At 40.8% G+C, this 19,011-nt stretch overlaps 1 protein-coding gene and 1 pseudogene across 5 annotated transcripts in view; one reads left to right on the top strand and one right to left on the bottom strand.

Annotated features, from left to right (window-relative positions):
• The window catches only part of Mrpl1 (mitochondrial ribosomal protein L1), a 129,606-nt gene extending 122,090 nt beyond the window's left edge, over positions 1-7,516 (bottom strand). For 3 of the 5 annotated variants that reach the window (XM_023703306.1, XM_023703309.1, XM_023703310.1), the window contains exon 1: positions 7,423-7,516. In XM_023703306.1, coding sequence (XP_023559074.1) covers positions 7,423-7,462 — 40 coding nt within the window. In that variant the 5' untranslated portion in view covers positions 7,463-7,516. Of the gene's footprint in view, positions 1-7,411 lie in introns of all 5 variants that reach the window. The other 2 variants (XM_023703308.1, XM_023703307.1) reach the window with 2 other exon arrangements.
• Positions 4,976-5,272, top strand: LOC101578598 (annotated as a pseudogene).
• Positions 7,517-19,011: the final 11,495 nt, after the last annotated feature.

Genomic DNA, 19,011 nt, shown 5'->3' with positions numbered 1-19,011 from the left:
CAGGGCAAAACCGTTTCCCCAAGCTATGCTGCCTTGCCGTGGAGCCAGCCAATTATAGACTGAACCCTCTACAACCTGTGAGCCAAAATAAACCTTTCTTTCTTTAACATTAGGTGTTGGGTATTTTGTCTCAGCAACAAAAGCAGTACCTAAAACAAAGGGTGTGGTGCAAGATACACCAAAGCTATTCTCACTGGAGGGTGGGGACAGTTTTTGATGATCCACTATTCATTCGTTCATTCAATAATGAATGTGCCAATAAAAATATACGGGCTGATCAAAAAATGTTTAAATGTTTAACAGTTGTTACAGTAAAAGATACAATACCATTAATCTCCCTCAAAATACTCTCCCTTTCTTCAAACACACTTATCCCATCATTCTTGCCACTTTATTGTGGTTTTGTTTGTTTGTTTGTTTTTTTTAATTCTTGCCACTTTTGAAGCAGTTCTGGAAGTGCTCTTTCATGAATCTCTGTATAAAGTCTGAACCAAAACACAGTGACTGCAGCTGCCAAACTCTTTATAACAGAAACACTATCTGTTTATCAATAAAACTTTGAAAAAAATAAATAAAAATATAAAATGGGACAGAAAAAAAAAAAAAACCCAGAAACATAGCTCACAAAAACATTACAGTGTGTCCTCATCCACCTCAGTCACCCAAACCAGCACCATGCCACTCTGGCTCCACCTCAAAGTCAAAAAAAACATGAAAGATAAATGTTTTTAAGCAATTCAGTACATGGAAACAGCCACACCAGTACAACTACAGACACTTGCAAAGGAGGACATCTAGCATTGCTTCAAAAAGTGTCAAGAATAATGAGGAAAGTGTGTTTGCAAGGAGGAGCACTTTGAAGGCTATTTTTTGTGTGTGTGTGTGTGTTTTTGGTGGAACCGGGGATTGAACTCAGGCCCTCGCACTTGCAAGGGAAGTGCTTATTCCACTGAGCCATCTCCCCAGTCCACGAAGGCTATTAATGATATCATTTACTGTAATAAACTTGTAAATCTGGGCATTCATTATGTATTTTTTGATCCCACCGAATATATGCTAGCACTGCTTTAAACAAGTAAGACAACAACACACATGCCACAGCAGGCTATACTGCTGAAAACTAAAAGGTTCACTGACACTTGTTTAGGATATATCAATGAACAAAACACAAAATCTTTATTCTCACGGAGCTTATGTTCCAATGAGGGGAGACAATATCAATAAATATAATACAGGATAAAGAGTGCAAGATAGGGCTGGAGAGATGGCTCAGTGGTCTAAAGCACCTACTTGGAACAAGCTTGACAAAGCATAGGGACCACGGTTCAATCCCCCAGCACCACATGCCAGCCAGCCCCGCCCCCTCGTGGACTGAGCTGGCCACACACACACACACACTAAATAAATGTTAAAATAAATAAATAAATAATTTAAAAAAAATTAAAAAAAAAAGTGCAAGATAAAAAGACCAAGTGCTAAGGAAAAATGGTTTGCAATTTTAAATGAAGTGGTTAAGCTAGCCTCATTTAGAAAGTGAATTTGAGCAAACGCTTAAAAGAAATGAGAAAGTTAACAGTGCAAGAATCTCAAAAAGTGTTCCAGACCAAAGATCTCAGGGCAGAAGTGATCTCGATTTTTTAAGGAACAAGAAAGAGCCACATGGGGTGGCATACACCTGTGATTCCAACATTGAGAAGAATGAAGCAGTAGGATCATGAGTTCAAGAATATGGTGAGCTACAGAGCAAGATCCTGTCTTACAAAAGAAAGAAACAAGGAGGCCTCTGTGACTACAGCAGAGTATGAAGGAAGTTAAATGAAGAAGAGGTCAGATGGGGGCCGGGGAGATGGCTCAGTTGAGTAAGTGCTTCCCTGGCAAGCATAAGGGCCTAAATTCAATCCCTGGTTCCACCAAAAAAAAAAAAAAAAAAAAAAAGAGGTCAGAGGTAAACTGGAGGTTGGGGAAAGAAAGCAAGTAACAAATGACATAATCAACTGTAGGGCAGTGTTATTCAATAAAAGTGTAATGGGAGCAACACGAAATTCTAAATTTTCAAATAGCTTCAACTTAAAAAAAAAAAAAAAAGGTAAAAACACAAGCATAGTGGCACACACCATAATCTCAGCAGCCTGGGATGCCAACTAAGGTGGGAGAACCATAAGTTTGAGCCCAGCCTAGGCAACTAACTTAGATGTTATTTCAAAAAATCAAAATAGGGCAGAGGAGATAGCTCAGTAGAATAAGCAAGCCTGAGTTCAATCCCCAGTTCCACCAAAATAAACAAATAAATAAAGAGGGCTGGGGGTATAGCTCAGTGCAAAGGTCCTGGGTTCAATCTAGGTACTTCACTTTTTTTATACTAAGCCTTCAAAATCTATTGTGTGGGTGAGCCAAATTGCTCAGAGGATTAAAGCACCTGCAAGCAAGCACAGGGGCTGGGTTCGATCCCCTGGCCTGCTGTGCTGGCCCCGCCTCTGGGGTGCGCTGAGACAGCTATGGAGACTGGGCGTGGTGGTGCATGCCTGTAATCCCAGCTCTTGGGAGGCTGTAAACAGGCGGATCACTACAAGTCAGATCTAGTGAGACCCTGAACACCCTGTAGACCCTTCCCTAAAATAAAAATAATAATAAAATCTATTTTGTATTTCTACACGTTCTTAGAAACAGAATTTTAGAAAGTCGATTTCATAGTAGTGAGTAGAAGAATGGTAACCAGAGGCTGGGATGAGTTGGGAAAAGAAAGAGGCCAGAAAGAGAATAGCTAATACATACAAGTGTGCTTCCGAAGCAAAGTAATAACTGCAAATGTTCTATATAGTATAATAGGGTAACTGTTAACAACAATTAATTGTATATTTTTAAATAACTAGTAAAGTGATCTTGAGTGTTCCCTCCAACACAAACAAATGACAAGGGCTGGCCAAATAGCTCAGCAGATTAAAGTGCCTGCTTAGGCAGACACAGCAGCTAGGGTTCAAACCCCTGCCTGCTGTGTGGGCCCCGCCCCTGGGGTGCACTAAAACAGCCATTGAGACTGGGCATGGTGGTACATGCCTGTAATCCCAGCTCTTTGGGAGGCTGAACACAGGGGGATCACTACGAGTCTGATCTACGTAGTGAGACTCTGTAGACCCTGTAGACCCTTACTAAAACACACACACACACACACACACACACACACACACACACAAAGAAATGACAAATGACTCAGATAGCAAGCCAATTACTCTGATCTCATCATTACAGAGTTAATAGGTTACATTGTACCTATGAATGTGTACATCATAGGTCAATTTTTAAAATTTAGTCTATTGGTATATAATAATCACATTTCTCATAGGGAATTTGTATCTGTACAGGATACAAATTCTTAGTTATTATGGGTGAATTAAAAAAGAGTAATATTGCTCTACCTATAAGTATCCTAAGGTGATGTGGAAGATTGGCTCACTACTCTCTTGACCCAGAAAATCTCACAAAACCAAGAGATTCAAAGCTTCACCTTAAAAACACCTGTGAAACTATACACCATAAAGGATCTGTATATGCAAAAAGCCATCAAGTACCTAAAAGATGTTACTTTTAAATGAGCAATGCATACCATTCTGGTCTTACAAATGGAAGAGCTGATTGTCGCTCATGCTAAACAATGAGGCTAAACAGAGAGGGGGTTTGTTCCAAAAAATGATGAATTTTTACAGCCCAACCTTAAAAATGTAGAGTTCTGCTGAACTTAAGGATTTACATATCAATATTCTGATATCCAGGTGAACAAAGCATGTTTACTTAGCTCATGGCCAGGTTAACCCACCCACACATGAGTCTTGCTGCCATATTAACATGATCTACCCTGCAAAGAAACAAATAGTTCCTGAACCACAAAAAGAGGTTGCAACAAAGAAAAAATGTCCCTGAAGAAACAAAACCTTAGGTACAAGAATAAACTCAGCTAAAATAAATGCAAATAAGAGGAAAAATAACACATACTAAAAATAAAAATTTATGGGAAGCTGAGATAGGAGGCCATAAGAATTACAAGTTTGAACCTACTCTGGGCAACTTAGGCCCTGTGCCAAAATAAAAAAAAAGCAATGGGGCTATGCCTCAGTGCTCAGAAAGGAGGAAGGAAGGAATAAGGGAGAAGAATGAAAGAAGGGAGCAGAAAAAGGGAAAAGTGGAGGGCTGGTTGATCTAATATGTATTTGACACAGTAAATGCACACTAGCCCAGTATGAACTATTCAATGGTGACTAACAAAATGAATAACACAGCTGTGAGCCATTTAAAGACTCTGGACAGGCTCTGCAGAGCTTTGAGCACAGGAACATATGATTTAAGTTTTTAGAGGAACACTTTACTACATAATCAGCATTGACCACAGAGAAATCCAGGTAAAGATGGTGGTAGCTTAGGACAAGGGAAAAGATAGTTGGTAGCTTAGAACAAGGTAAGTGGGATGTGACAGTATAAAGTCAGCATCTGCATTAATTTGAGGATGACAATAACAGGATTTTTTACTTAATGTGAAGCGTGAGAAAAGAGAGGAGTTAAAGATCTTCTCAAGTTTTGACCTGACAACTGAATGGGTGGAGCTCCCATCAAATGAGATTAGGAACACTGTAGGCTCTGAAAACGAATTTGATTTTAAACGTGCAATGCCCATAAACTAACCAAGTAGAGATCTAGAACATGCAGATGAGTGCAAGACTAACTTCAAGAGGTAAGTTCCAACTGCAGATATAAACTTGACAGCCATTAAGATACAGACAATTGTTACGGTCACAAAACATGGATGAGCTCACTAAACAGGCAAATTCACAGGCAGCCAAGGGGATGAATGCCTATAATCCTAGCATTCTGGGAAGCAGAGGATGGCAAAGTTTGGGCCCATACAAGCAACTTAACAATTTAGTGACTTAGCAAGACCGTCTCAAAACAGCCAGACACACAGCTGTGAAGCCAGGAGGGAGGGAAGATGGTTTACACCTGGAATGGACAAGTGCTGGACAGTTGGAGTCATTCGCTATGAAGACTATCACTAAGAACAGATTTCTTCTGAGGAATAGCCAAGTTTGTGGTTTTGTTTTTCAAAACTCTGCTTCAGCAAGATATGAAAAAAGAGGCCATAGAAACTCATTCTGATTCCAGATATGATGATGGAAGAGGGCCACCAGGAAACTCTCCCTGAGGAAGGGGTAGAATCAGTCATCTTCATGGTCCTAGGCCTCCACCAATGGCTGGTGGATGAGGAAAATGTAAATGTCTGCTGTAAGAAGCAGACAACTATAGGAGCACATTCACAGGAGAAGGAAATCATCAGAAAGCGGAGGTCTCACTGAGCTGGACAAGTAGATGGATGTGTGATCTCACCAAGGACTGCTCTGCCAGAAATTCTCTCTGCAGGGATCTGGCTTGACTGATACACAGTTCTGTAAATACATATGTTTATCTCACTGTCTTTTTTATATAGTTTATTAAATATTGATATATTTTTGGTAAATATTTTTAGGTTGCTTACTGACCTTTCATCTTTTTTGTTTTTTCTTGGTACCAAGGATCAAACTCAGGACTGTGCACTTGCCAAGCAGGTGCTCATGCTGCTGAGCTATCTCCCTGTTCTTGAGCTTTCATCTTTATACAATTAAATCACAGAAACTCTGAACCTCAAGAAAATAAACACCTGGCAAGCACAAGAGCCTGAGTTCAATCCCTAGTTCCGCAAAAAAAAAAGAAACAAAAGGCTGTATATTTAGTACTACTGGTGTTCCCTTTTTTCAATTTCTGAAGCACTGTTCACTATTCATTTGCTCTCATTTATAAATAAATTGCTATATTTCAGTAGTAAATAAATAAAAATTTTAAAAGACTGGAGTTGTACTTCAGTGTTAAAACCCTGGGTTCAATTCCTAGGAGGAAAGGTGGGGGCTGGACAAATTTACACCAAAAGAGTGAATTTAGATATCAAAAAGATGAGAATGAATTATGTAATCCTAGCTTTTGTGACAGTCCAAGGAAATACTCAGTAGAGGCAGAGGAATCAAACAACTGAAGAGATTGGATGACAGGTAAAATAGGAAAAAAAGGGGCCAGGGAGATGGCTCGGTAGAATAAGTGCTTCCCTGGCAAGCACAAGGGCCTGAGTTCAATCCCCGGTTCCGCCCAAAAAAAATAGGAAAAAAAAATTAAGAAAAGGCATCCTGGAAGAAGCGAAAATGTGGCAAGAAGGTAATAACAACCTTCTATTCCCTTTCTGGTTTTCTGCCATACATGAAGATGATACCATCAATTGCTTCAGTAACAAACATACATACATAATACATATATAAATATATAATACACATATAAATAAAATTAAATCTGTTGTGGTCTCTTGCCAATCCAAATTTTCAACTACTATCCCAAGTAAGGGACATTGGTCTTAACACTAAGCTTTCTTTTTATGAGGCGCATAAGGAAAACTGTGATGTAGTATTTTAAGGGGGGACGGGGGAAAGATCAGTGACTGGGGGTGTGGCTCGGTGGCAGAGGCTTGCCTAGCATGCATGAGTTCCAAACGCCAGCATCGTAAAACATCAGTGGCTTGGGAGGCATACCAGCTTTGGACCTTCTGTCACGTATGGTATGCATTTGGTCAATATACCTGGATCCGTTTCCTTCTGTATAAAATGGTCATTACTGTTGCAGCCTCCACCTGAGGGCCTCCCTTAATTCCTTAACAGCATACAGTATACCCTTGTGCTTCCCCCCGCCCCGCCCCGCCCCCCGGAACCGGGGATTGAACTCAGGCCCCTGAGCTTGCCATGGAAGGGCTTATTCTACTAAGCTATCTCTCCGACCCTACCCTTGTGCTTTGAACACACAAACAAAAGCAAAAAACAACAAACACACTGCACAAAAAGACTCATTCTAGCTGAATGACACAAGTGTGGACGTCATTCATTCCTGAAAAGCTGCTACCAAGAAACACTACAGAATATGCCTCTGAATTGTATAAATTAGCTAACCTCTGGAAGAACTGGAATCGTCCGCGGAAAGCACCAAGCGGCACTTCTAAAACTGTCAAAGTTTACAGCCACAACCCAGTTAGAACATAACACCTCTCTCTGACTCGAATTCTACGAACGTATCAAACTGCCCACATTCTCAGGAGCAGAGGTCGGACCCGGGCCTTGCCTTCCGCAGGCAGCTGAGCGGGGTCAACGCAATCCACCTGCACGCCATCCTCGAAAGACCGGGTCCAACAACGAGTGAAACCTCTGTAAGGTGACTTCTGAGGAAGCGATGACCCGCCAGAAAACTCGGAAGCAGAAAGCGCACGACGCGCTTGGAGCGCCTACAGCTGTCCAGTGCCTAGCCCACGCTGGCCGGCGCTCTGCAGCTCAAGAACTCAAGCCAGAACTATTGGACAGACCTCTACCTTACCCGTGCCGAGGCACCTGACGGCCGCCGCCATGTTAACCATCTCGGATTGTGTCGGCGAAATTGGCCCCACGTTTCAACTGCGAAGCATTGAAGGTTCCGCCGCGGAACTGGCGGAAGGGGAAGGATTTAGAAGGAGCACAAGGAACCGGCGGACGGAGGTAGGCTTCGCTGCAGGCGTGGCGGTGTCACCGCAGCCTTCCGTGCCGGCCGCGACACTCGGGGCCGTAGTTCCGCCAGGTTGTCTTGTTGGAGACGCTGTAATTTATTTTAATCCTTCCCTCTTTTATTTTGTTTAATCACGCAGATGCATTCAGAAGAATTTTAAGAGGTTATGAGGGAGCCTTCCCAATTTGTTACGGACTTTTCAAGGATGGACGAAGGTGGGCTGAGGTTGCAGCTCAGCTGTCACCTGCCACTTCGCGGGAGAAGGGCCGGGAAGTCCGGCGGGTCCCAGATGAGCCGAGGGGCGGGTGTCCCGCTCCCTAACCAGCTCCCTTCTTAACGCAGTCTAAAACCCAGCATTGGTTAAATATTAATCTTACATTAATCGTGACATCCCAACACTGTGCCATGAGGGTCAATTGAATCAAAATATCATACTTGACATTTATGTAAACACATCTAGTTTTAAAATAGCAGCTTTGAGACTCATGATAAAATATTCTGGGGGGAAAAATCCTGAATGTTCTTTACATTCTGTCATAATTGTCGATGTGGTTTATCTAAAACAAATATGATCACAGATTATATTCCCTTTCCAGTTTAAATAAAACCCTCCAATGACTGGCCATCTCTACAGGCTCCCTCTGGCCTCTGCTACCTAAGGCCCCCCCACACACACACACACGACTTCTTACCTGCGTGAGTTGGTTCAGCCTGTCCCCTCTGCTTGAAGTGTCTTGTACCAGGGAACTTGTTTTTGTTATAGACTATGGGTATAGATGAAGCCGCCCTTCTACTTACCTGGCTGAGTTTTAGCCACCTTACCCTGGTTTTGAGTAATGCCGAGGAGTTGTATCTGAGTTTATTTGAAGCAATTTTGAAATATAATTTATATGTCATACAACTCACAGTTTTTTAGTAAATTATACAATTCACTGTCCAGTAAATTCGAAGAGTTGCGAAGCCATCACTATGTTTTTCTATGTCATTCAGTTTTTAAATCTCAGATCCTATTACAGTATGGAGCAACATGGGCTCTCAGTAAATGTTTAACAGATGAATATACGCATGCATGAATTAGTAACTCTTAGAATGACAAGCATACAAAGCTAAGCTAATGCCATGCTGCCCACAAAAGACTGACTGGATCTAAGTAAAAATTTCCCAGATGTTTTACTTCACATTTACATGTGGTACTCATCTAAACAAAATTAGAAAACTTACTGCCTTCTCTTAACATCTAAGCAGTTACTTCACAAGTTCCACAACCATTTGTGTTATGCAAAAAACATTGAAACATAAATTTACCTTTATTAATTTCTTCCTTCCTGTCTTTCTTTCTCCTTTCACAACTCTTTGCAACTCTTTTCCTCCCCCCTTTTTTCCCACAAATATATGAGCATCTGCAGAGCAGTGTACCTGGCCATACATAGATGTAATGAAAAAAAAATCATCATTTCCAGGTCACTTAAAAAGTAACTTTTTTAGAAAAATAATTCATTTTATACAAGCTCATGTAGTCCATTTCTGGCAAAGTAAACACCCTAGTCTCTACACTTCTTTACCATCTGCAGCCCTCTTTGTATGTCCTATTCTAAGGGGGAATTTGAACATCAATGTTGAGTCTCAGCAGTGAGTAGTACAGTCACCATAGTTACAGCAGTGTCCTATGTAGGAGCAGCTCACTTCATGGCCTCTCTTGGACACAGGAGCTCAATGGGGCCCAGTGTCCAGGTATGTCATGATACATAAAGAGGTCTTTTAGCTTGAAAGTTTATGAAAATTTTAAAAGAACTTAATTTCTTTTTTTTTTCTTTTTCTTTTTTTTTTTTGGCGGAACCGGGGATTGAACTCAGATCCTTGCATTTGCCAGTCAAGCGCTTATCCTACTGAGCCATCTCCCCGGCCCCAAAGAAGTTAATTTCTTAACAAGACAAAAATCAATGTGCTACAGTGGGAACAAACTCCAAGCCTTTATTTGTTACAGAATAATGCTCTCCTCACTGAAGAGAAGCAGTGGAACCTTTTGGTTAGTTGGTGGCACTCAATAGTCGAACTGTCTAGATTTGAATCCCATGGTCACAATTTACTAGTTGTGTACTATAAGACAAGTTACTATACTTCTGTGAGTCTCCATTTCCTCATTTGTCATACATGTTAATAAGTAAGACAATTTACAGAGGTACATTCTATAGTATGTGGTACAGTGTAGGTGCTCTGAAATAAATGTCATAAAGTAAGAAGACAAAATGCAAAACAAAATATCTACTTATAATATAATTGACACCACTCTTGTCCCCATGTTCTGAGTTCTGGGGTTCTAAAATCTCCTTTTAGAGATTCTAAGTTTTTGTTGTTCTGAGCAAAGCCTTGTACAAAATAAGTGCAGAAGGCAATAAGGTTTTACAGTTACAATAAGATACTAAAAGAAACATGCTCTGCAGAGCAAGAGTGGGCCAATTAACAGCAGGAAAGAAGTGTGCCCTGAAGAGCAAGCACAGACACTGGGAAGCACAGCGACTGAGAGCTTAATGGCTGCTGTCTTCTGTCACTCGTCAAATTGATATCAGAATTAAAAACTGAGGGCTGAGGAGATAGCTCAGTGGAATAAGCACTTCCCTGGCAAGCTCAAGAGCCTGCGCTCAATCCCCAGTTCCACAAAAAAAGTTGAATTTAGGGGCCAGGGAGATAGCTCAGTAGACTAAACGCTTGCCTGGCAAGTGCAAGGGCCTGAGTTCAATCCCTGGTTCAGCCAAAAAATAATAATAATTAATAATAATAATAATGAACTACATAATGTGACTCTAGCTCAAAGCTCAATCAATAAAGCAATAAACAAAATGAAATATTTCCCTGTTAATTTAGGAAGGTTTAGATGCTCCAGTAGTCTTCGCAAGCTGCCAGCTTGGCTAATATCTTTGAAAGAAGCTTCTAAATACGTGCCTACCCCCATTGTTGTCTTGATCCATATCTCTACCTTCTTCAACCATTTCCCATTTGAGCTGGAAACTCTTCTACAAGCAGAGCCACTTCCTGTTTGGAGTTAGAATTGAAAATAGATTCATTCATTAGACAGAAGTAAAGAACTCTAAAATATTTGTGTCAGTACTGTGTGCTGGAATGGTTCAGGAGGATTTCTGATGCTGTAGGTGTGGAGAGGGAACCTGTGAACCTGACTTACTTGCTTTTCTTTTCCTGTTTTGTTTTGTACCTGGAATTGAAGTCAGGCCTTCACACTGAGGGACATCCTCAACCCTTTTTATTTTTTATTTTGAGGCAAGGTCTTTCTTAGTCACTAAATTGCCAAGGCTGAGCTCAAACTTCTGAACCACCTGCCTCAGCTTCATAGAGTTCTGGGGTGACAGGTGTTTTCCAACATGCCCAACCTGGATTTATACTTATGCTAAGTTTTCAGATGATGCTGAGGTACTGGCCTATCTCCATATTCTGATAACCACTCCCTGCATCATACTATGAAACATTTGCATTTGTACCTAATGTTAACTTGGGGGACAGTTGCTGTTTTGTGTAACTATTTTATACTCAGTATAATGTAGGCTATCAAATGTCTTCATGCTGTGTGTCTACAGGGCCTGAATCTATCCACTCTTATCTTCCCTAGCTTTATACAGAAACTGCTATTCACCTTAGAAATTTTCACTACTGCCAGGACTGGTGGCACACACTTGTAATCCCAGTACTGAGGTAGGCTGAGGCAGGAGGATCTCAAATTTGAGTCCTGCCAGGACAATTTACCAAAGCCCTATGACAAAATAAAAAATAAAAAGGGTAAGGGTTGTAGCTCAGTGGTAGTATGCTCCTAGGTTCAATCTCCAGGACTACCAAAGGGGGAGAAAATGCAATCCAATGCCTCTTTGCCTATCTATCTGGATTTAAAGTATTATCAACTCCTAAATTCCCTACCTCCGTCATCTACTCATTTCAGAATCAGATTGCCTTTTAATGAAAACTTTTTCTAAACTAGTAGGGAATTTTCTGCTTGGTTTTGTTGGTTGTTGGATTTTAGAGACAAGATATTACTGTGTAGTCCAAACCACACTTACACTCACTGTAAAGCTGAAGCTGGCCTCAAATATGCATATTTCTGCCTCAGTCTTGGATTATAGGTGTGGGCCACTGTAGCTGGTGAGCTGTTAGGCTTAAAGTTGAATATTCTGTGAGTGACAGTTTGCAACTTATTTCTTCCTGTCCAACATGCAACATACATGGGAGTGTCTCCTCAGTGGTCTAGTTTAACTCCAGGTGCAATAAGGAGGTCACAGCTGCCTAGTGGTGTACTGATAGAATGTGACAACTTGTTTTTTACTGCAAAAGAATTCAATTGTCAGTGCTTGTCTATTTCCATGATATACTCTCAGAATAATTGAATTGTACTGCTGATTTCTGTTGGTCTATTGAAAGAACAAATTAATGCTTAAATTTTTTTCTTCTCCTTTTTAATTACTTATAACTTTTTGACCAATTTTGCATGCTTATATCTGGTGACTTAAACAACTAATTTGAAGACAACTTTATGTAATTTAACAAACATTGTTGAATGCTTATTATTTTGTTTAGTGAAATTCCATATCATTTCTAATGGTTTATTTTTACTATTTTTTTCTTTAAAAAATTTAGTGCAAATAAAGAATATAAACCTGTGCAAGTGAAAACAAATAATTGGTTTCAAGCTTCCAAACACAAAATCAACCAGCTCACAAAGTTTCTGACAATTCATCGCTTAGTTTTCGCATGGATACAACATATTATTGGAAGTTTCCTAGTAAAAGCCTTCTGTAAATATTCAGAGACATAACCAGCAGTGCATGGTGGAATATACCTATAATCCAGCAATCTGGGAGGGCAAGGCAGAAGGATCACAAATTTGACTTCAGGCTTGGCAATTCAAAAAGAGTCTATCTCAAATTTTTTAAATGGTTGGAGAGGGCCAGCCAAATAGCTCAGCGGATTAAAGGGCCTGCAAGCATGTGCAGGGGCCAGGAGTTTGATCCCCAGACTGCAGTGCTGGCCCTGCCCCCAGGGTGTGCTAAAACAGCAATTGAGACTAGGTATGGTGGTATGCACCTGAAATCCCAGCTCTTGGGAGGCTATAAACAGGCGGATCGCTGCATATCCGATCTAGTAGTGAGACCCTGAACGCCCTGTAAGCCCCTCCCTAAAATACAAAAATAAATACAATGGTTGGAGATGTAGCTCAGTGTAAAGACTCTTGGTTCAAACCTTAATGCTACAGTAAGGGACCCCTAAACCAAACCAAGTCTTCCTAGATGTCCACTTCTCATTTTTTTCAATGCTAAGTCCTTGCATCCACTAGGAAAGTACTCTGAGACAGAGTCTCACTAACCCACCTATGCTGGGCTCCAACTTTCAATCCTTCTGTCTCACCTCTCAAGTTTCTGTGGTTACAAATATGCACCCATGTAGGACATCATGATTCTCAAACTTTAGCATGCATACAAATCACCTGGAAGTCTTAAGAAAATGTACATTTTCATCTGCTGGTCTAGTTAAGGCTCAGAACTTTGGTTTCTAATAGGCCTCTAAGTGATATGTATCACCTTTTATGTTTTGAGGGTCCTGTTTGGCCTTCTGTCATGGGGCTCACTGGAAGCCAAGCAGATGCCAGCAACATGTTCTTTTATTTTATTTCCAGCTTTCGCAATCTCTCTCTCTCTCTCTCTCTCTCTTTCTCACTGTCTCTCTGTCTGTCTCTCTCTCTCTCTCTCTCTCTCTCTCTCTCTCTCTCTCTCTCTCTCTCTCTCTCTCTCTCTCACTACCCCCACCCCAATCCAGTACTGAGAACTGAACCCATTGGTGTTCTATCACTAAGCTACATCACCACCCCCTTTCTTCATTATTCTGAGGTAGGCTATTGCTAAATTACCTACATTAGCAATGAACTTGTGATCTTCCTTCTGCAGCTTCTTGAGTAGCTGGGATTAAAGGCATATGTCAGTGTACCTTCCCTGACATCTATTCATTATAAATCATACAGTCTTGTATGATTTCGGTTACAGCAACAGAAAACAAAGACATTATTTGACCCCCAAAATATCCATCCATCCTGTAAGCAGTGACCTGGCTCAAAAAGAAAAGCTGAATTAAGCATTCCTCTTGGGAAACTGGCATTGAGAAAATGAAAGACTGAAACACACAAGTGGGAGGATTCAAGCTCTTAGAGTCATAGGATAAGATTCCAGGCTGAGGAAGCCTTGAAAGACAAGCAGAAACTGTCAGGGAACAGGGATGATGAGTGAGCAGGGTTATATGAATCAGTTGGTTGCAAGAACAGGAGGAAGTGCGGGTGTGGAGGGAAGCCAGAGTGACATAAGGAAGAGATCAGTGCCTTTGAGAGTAGGATAGCAAGTGTCACCCAGCTCCTGTCACAGTTTGTGTCAAACCTGCCCTGTCATTGTGCTCCTGTGAGTCCCCTCCATCTATATAAGTACCTCTACAATAACTCCTGCTTTCCCAAGCTAGCACCAGTACATTTCTGCATCTTCTTACAAAACCTAATTAAAGCTGCAGGACTCTAGTTATTCTGGTCATGATGCATGAATTGGCAGCTCTATTCCAGGATTGGTAGCACAGCCTTAACCATGAAATCTCAGAATTTGAAAAGCTTTTGGATGTCTTTCATCTGCCTACCTCTTTATAATTCTCTGATTAATTTCTGGTGACAAAGTCTTGAATATTCTAAAAGGTAGCTCATTCCATTTTTGGTCACTAATTGTTAAAGTGCTGTTGCATATATTAAAACTGAAATATTTCTGTAACTTGGACCTAACTGAATGTTTTGTGTCAGTTCCATTTCTACATGGCAAACTTTCTAGAATTTGAGAACAGCATTTGTGCCTTCCTTTAAGCTTTTCCCTTACATGGATAAATATGTTCCCATCCTTAACCACCCACAGTTCTTCCCTTCTGTGACACAGCAATGAGAAACTATCCTTTTCCTAGGAGTCTAACCAAGCTTAAGCTGTAGTTTGCCTGCGTTTGTCCCTGCCCCTTGCCTCATGGTGCTGAGGATGGAGCCCAGGTTGTCGCTCTGAGCTGTATCCCCAGCACTGACCCCTTTGTTCAGACAAGGTCTTGCTAAGTTTTTCAATTGCCCAGACTGGACTCAGACTAGAGTCCTCTAGTTTTAGACTCCAGGGTGCTGGGATTACAGGAGTATGCAATCACACTCACCGCCTGTGTTTGTCTTAAAACAGAACCACAAACTGAACAAAACACTCTAGAGGAGAAAGGAACAATAGTTCTGGAATACTTCATGCAAACTGGAGTTGCCTGCAAGTTCTCTGAAAGTTCTCATGGCTTCACTCAGCACTTTGTAATTCCCTTGCTTTTCCTCAGCACTTTTTTTATGATTAAAAACATACTACAAATATCCTGAATTTTTAACCTGAAAGGTAAAGATGTCTCTGATTAACTTTTTGTTTTACTGTTTCTATATTCTAGAACAACACTGCAGAGGTACAGACCATATTTACACTTTTAAATTTTCCAGTAACTACATTAAGTGAAAAGAAACAAATAACCCAATAAATCCATAATATCCATTCAACATATAATTAAGGTAAAAACTATTGAGGCAGTTTACATTTTGATATTAAGTATTTGGATTCCATCATGTCTATTATGCTTGAAGCCCAACATAAAATTTTATTCCAGATGCTCAAAAACAAATAGGACTACTTTTGTTTTAATATTTAATTTTCCAATAATGGGACTGGGGAGAGAGCTTAGTAGAATAAGTGCTTGTCTGGCAAGTGCAATGGCCTGAGTTCAATCCCCGGTTCCACACACACACACACACACACACACACACACAAAATAATAATAATAATAATTTTCAAATAATAACATTAGTGCATATCAGGCACTATTACATACTATATTATACTAGTGTTATTAAGATGACAGTAATAGTATATACCAGACACTTTCTAAGAGGCTTGTATATTTTAGTTCTTTTTTATTTTAATTCTTTTAATCTTCATAATAACTCTATAAGATCAACACTATAACTATTCTCATTTTACAGATGAAGCAGCAAAGTAACTGGAAATTAAGTAATTTATACACTTAAGAAAGTGAGGATTTGAACTCAGGATCCCTGGCTTCAGAGTTTGTCACTTTTTTTCAGAGTCGGTGTTCTTAGCCATAATTATATATGTGTCACATACATACATTATGCCAGACCCTGTGCTAAACAGCTTCCACACAGTGCTGTGCTTAAATCTCATTTTATAGAAGTAACTTAAGGCTCAGAGAATTGCCTTGTCCCAGGGTACAGGTGACTGTCAGATTCTGATACCAGAGCCAGTGCTGCTGAGCTCTGCACCTTGCCCCTGCTTGAACTACCCCCAAAGTCCTTGTTTGTGTGTATCAACACCCATGACTCAATATTTTTGATGCTGATGTTTTCAATTAGAAAATGACCAGATAACATCAGAGCGCGTGGGAGAAAGTAAGCAGCATGTGAACACACATGCACTGTGTTTTGATCTTCAAAGCTAAGCACATAAATCACAAGCACCAACCAAACACTAATTAGAGTTAATTTTTGTGTCTGTGATTCATGAGGAGGTAAAACTTGTTTGGAATATTTGTCTAAAATATGGAAATGCACATTTAAAAAAAGTATACACTTGAGAAAAGTAACAACACAACAAAGCAATTCTCGGAAGAACGTCTTATTTTTGTAGCAGAGTGTGCAGAGCTCACCAAATGCGGGTGTAAGTAGTTGGGAGGATGTGACACTCTTCCTCCCTTTTGTACTGTGTGGCTTTATTGTTTCATACACTTAGCAGTGAACTTGACGTTTTGTTGTTATGCTCCTTTTAGGTCTTGCAGGAGGAGGAGGAGGAGGATGTTTAGTTTAGCATGAGGCTGAGTTCCCTGCCAAGTTCCAGCCTTAGGGGTTAAAATGTTTTTCTCTGTTTCTGGTACCTGCTTTTCACTGCTGTGGGACATAAACCTAGAATTTTGAGGGAAACTTGGGTATTATTTCTTAATTATTTTTACCTGAATAATATTGAATGTGAAGGGCCAGCGAGATAGCTCATCAGACTGAATGCCTGCTTTGGCAAGGGCAGGGACCAGGGTTCTATCCCTGGTCCCAAATGCTGAGCTAGTGACAGAGTCCCAGTGTGGTGGCACACACCTGCAATCCCAGTCCTGGGGAGGCTGAAAACAGGAGGATCACCATGAGTCCAAGCTGCTTTGTAAGACCTTGTACCAAATACATAAAGGGGAAAAAATATTGAATGCGAATACTCCAATGTTCACCTATGATAAATAGCATCACATCTTTATCAAAACATTGTATTTCATTTATTGATTTCTGTTGTTACTGCTGGGTTAGCATTTTTCTTCTTGTTGTAGTTATTCAGTAGCAGAGGTAGAGTCATAGTAAAGGAAATTGGGAGACAGGACAAGAGATACTCAGTGTGGTGGTGGGAGGGGGGGTGTTCAACAATCAGGAAACCAGAGGCTCCAGTTGGGCGTGCCTGGTATGATCAAGCCCAGCAAGTCAGGCGACTGCTCCTTACTGCCACCTTTACACCTGAAAATGGGGATGATGGTCTTTGGGGAGCATATGATTCCCTATCACAGTGACCGATTTCAGTGGGTGATATCTTGAGAATTTATTCCAAACAACTGTAGATATTTGAAGGGTTAAACCTGTTAGGCATTTAAATAAAAAACGCTTTTCTGGCGCCTCCGGAAGAGACAGCAGAGGTCTAAGCCCTGGAGTAAGCCAGACCATGGGGACTCAAAGGACTCAAGGAGAGGAAATCATTAGCACTTTGAGCTATCAGGAAAAGCAGACTGTATTTAGAAACAAATGGATTTCTCCAAAGATCTAAGGGAAATAATAATGACCAGGACAGGTTTATGAATAGAAGAGTTACTAGATGAAATGCTTTTAAAGCTAATAATCAAGGCCCTAAGTTCTATACTGGTAACTTTTAATCTTGTCTTCTGTACTGCTTAACTTTTAACTTTTACTGTAAATGGTATTTAACATACAATTCTTCCAGGAATGTATTGCTGTCCTGAGCTCATCCTAGGAGAGCCATAGAAGGCTAGGGAGAGGTAGGCACCCTGGTTCTCAAGGCCCTGCTGCAGGAAGAAGCCAGCCACTCTGTGTGGTTGACAAGGAGGATGTGGATTTTTGCAGGGTTACCACAATCACCATGAGCACACCTAGCACCTAGCACAGATTCAGGAAGGAGAAGCCACCTAACTTAAATGCAAGGCATGGCATCCCAAGAGTCAGATACATGTTAGATGTACAGAGGGGGAGCCTGCCATCCTTAGGATGGGGGTAGGGTCTCTACAGGGCTCTTAGGAGTGGTTTCTCCTGAAGAAAGTGAGGTGTTTGAAGGGCATGGGACCAGCTGGATAAGGGTGGCAATTCTGAGTGTGTTTCTCAGGGTCCCGTTTCTGCCCAGTACTTTTCAAGGATAAATGTTACAACCAGATAGAAGATCACAAAAACCAGCAGACAGAAAGGGCTGATGCCATACAGTAGCAAATGTGTCGGGGAACACTTAATGAGATGCGGGGCGGGGGAAGGGAGAGTCTTCAGAGGTGAGGTGTAGAGCCACTAATTATTGGTGGGGTCCCAAAGGGAGAGAAATAAAGGATTTAGTTCATACTTGGTTTGGGAAAACACTAGTTGCATAGGGAAAAGTTATACAAACAAGTACGATTGTTAGAGTAATTATGAGGTTTGATTAGTCTTATTCAATGTTTATTTTCCTTTGACCTGGATTAGCAAGGTTTTTCCCTTGCCACTTGTTCTTTCATCTCTTTTGTGGGGTAAAGGGGTATACTGAAGATCAAACCCAGGGCTTAATGGATGCTAGACAAGTACTCTACAATTGAGATTTTATTTTATCATGAGACAGGATCACTAAATTTCCCAGGCTGGCCTTAAACTTTCCATCCTCTTGCCTCAGCCTACGAAGAAGGGAGGATGACAGGTGTGCACTACCATGTCCGGCTCCTTGCAACATTTTTTGTGTTTATATGTTATTAGCAATAGAACCCAAGGCCTTTGCATTAGGCTACAGCCCTAGCCCTTTTTTATTTTTTATTTTTGAGACAAGGTCTAACTAAGTTGCCAAGTTATACAGTCTGGGCCTGTGTATGCAATGATAATGCCTCAACCTCCCGGAGCACTGGGACTACGGATATACACCACCACATCCGGCTTAATTTCAGCTTATAAACTAAAATATGAAACACCGTCCCTCATAAGTTTTCAACAGCATTGCCACAGAGAATCAGGCAGGAGGAAAAAGAGAAGGAGGCTTTATTATCTTTGAGGATATGCAATTGCCTTGTTTGTTTTTGGTCTTTTTTTATTTTTAACTAAGTGTTTTGGTTGAA

This window comes from Octodon degus, unplaced genomic scaffold, assembly GCF_000260255.1.
Source record: "Octodon degus isolate 3935 unplaced genomic scaffold, OctDeg1.0 scaffold00168, whole genome shotgun sequence".
In the NCBI taxonomy this organism is placed as follows: domain Eukaryota; kingdom Metazoa; phylum Chordata; class Mammalia; order Rodentia; family Octodontidae; genus Octodon; species Octodon degus.
Note: the sequence above shows the minus strand (reverse complement) of the source record. Positions and strands in the feature narration are given on the sequence as shown.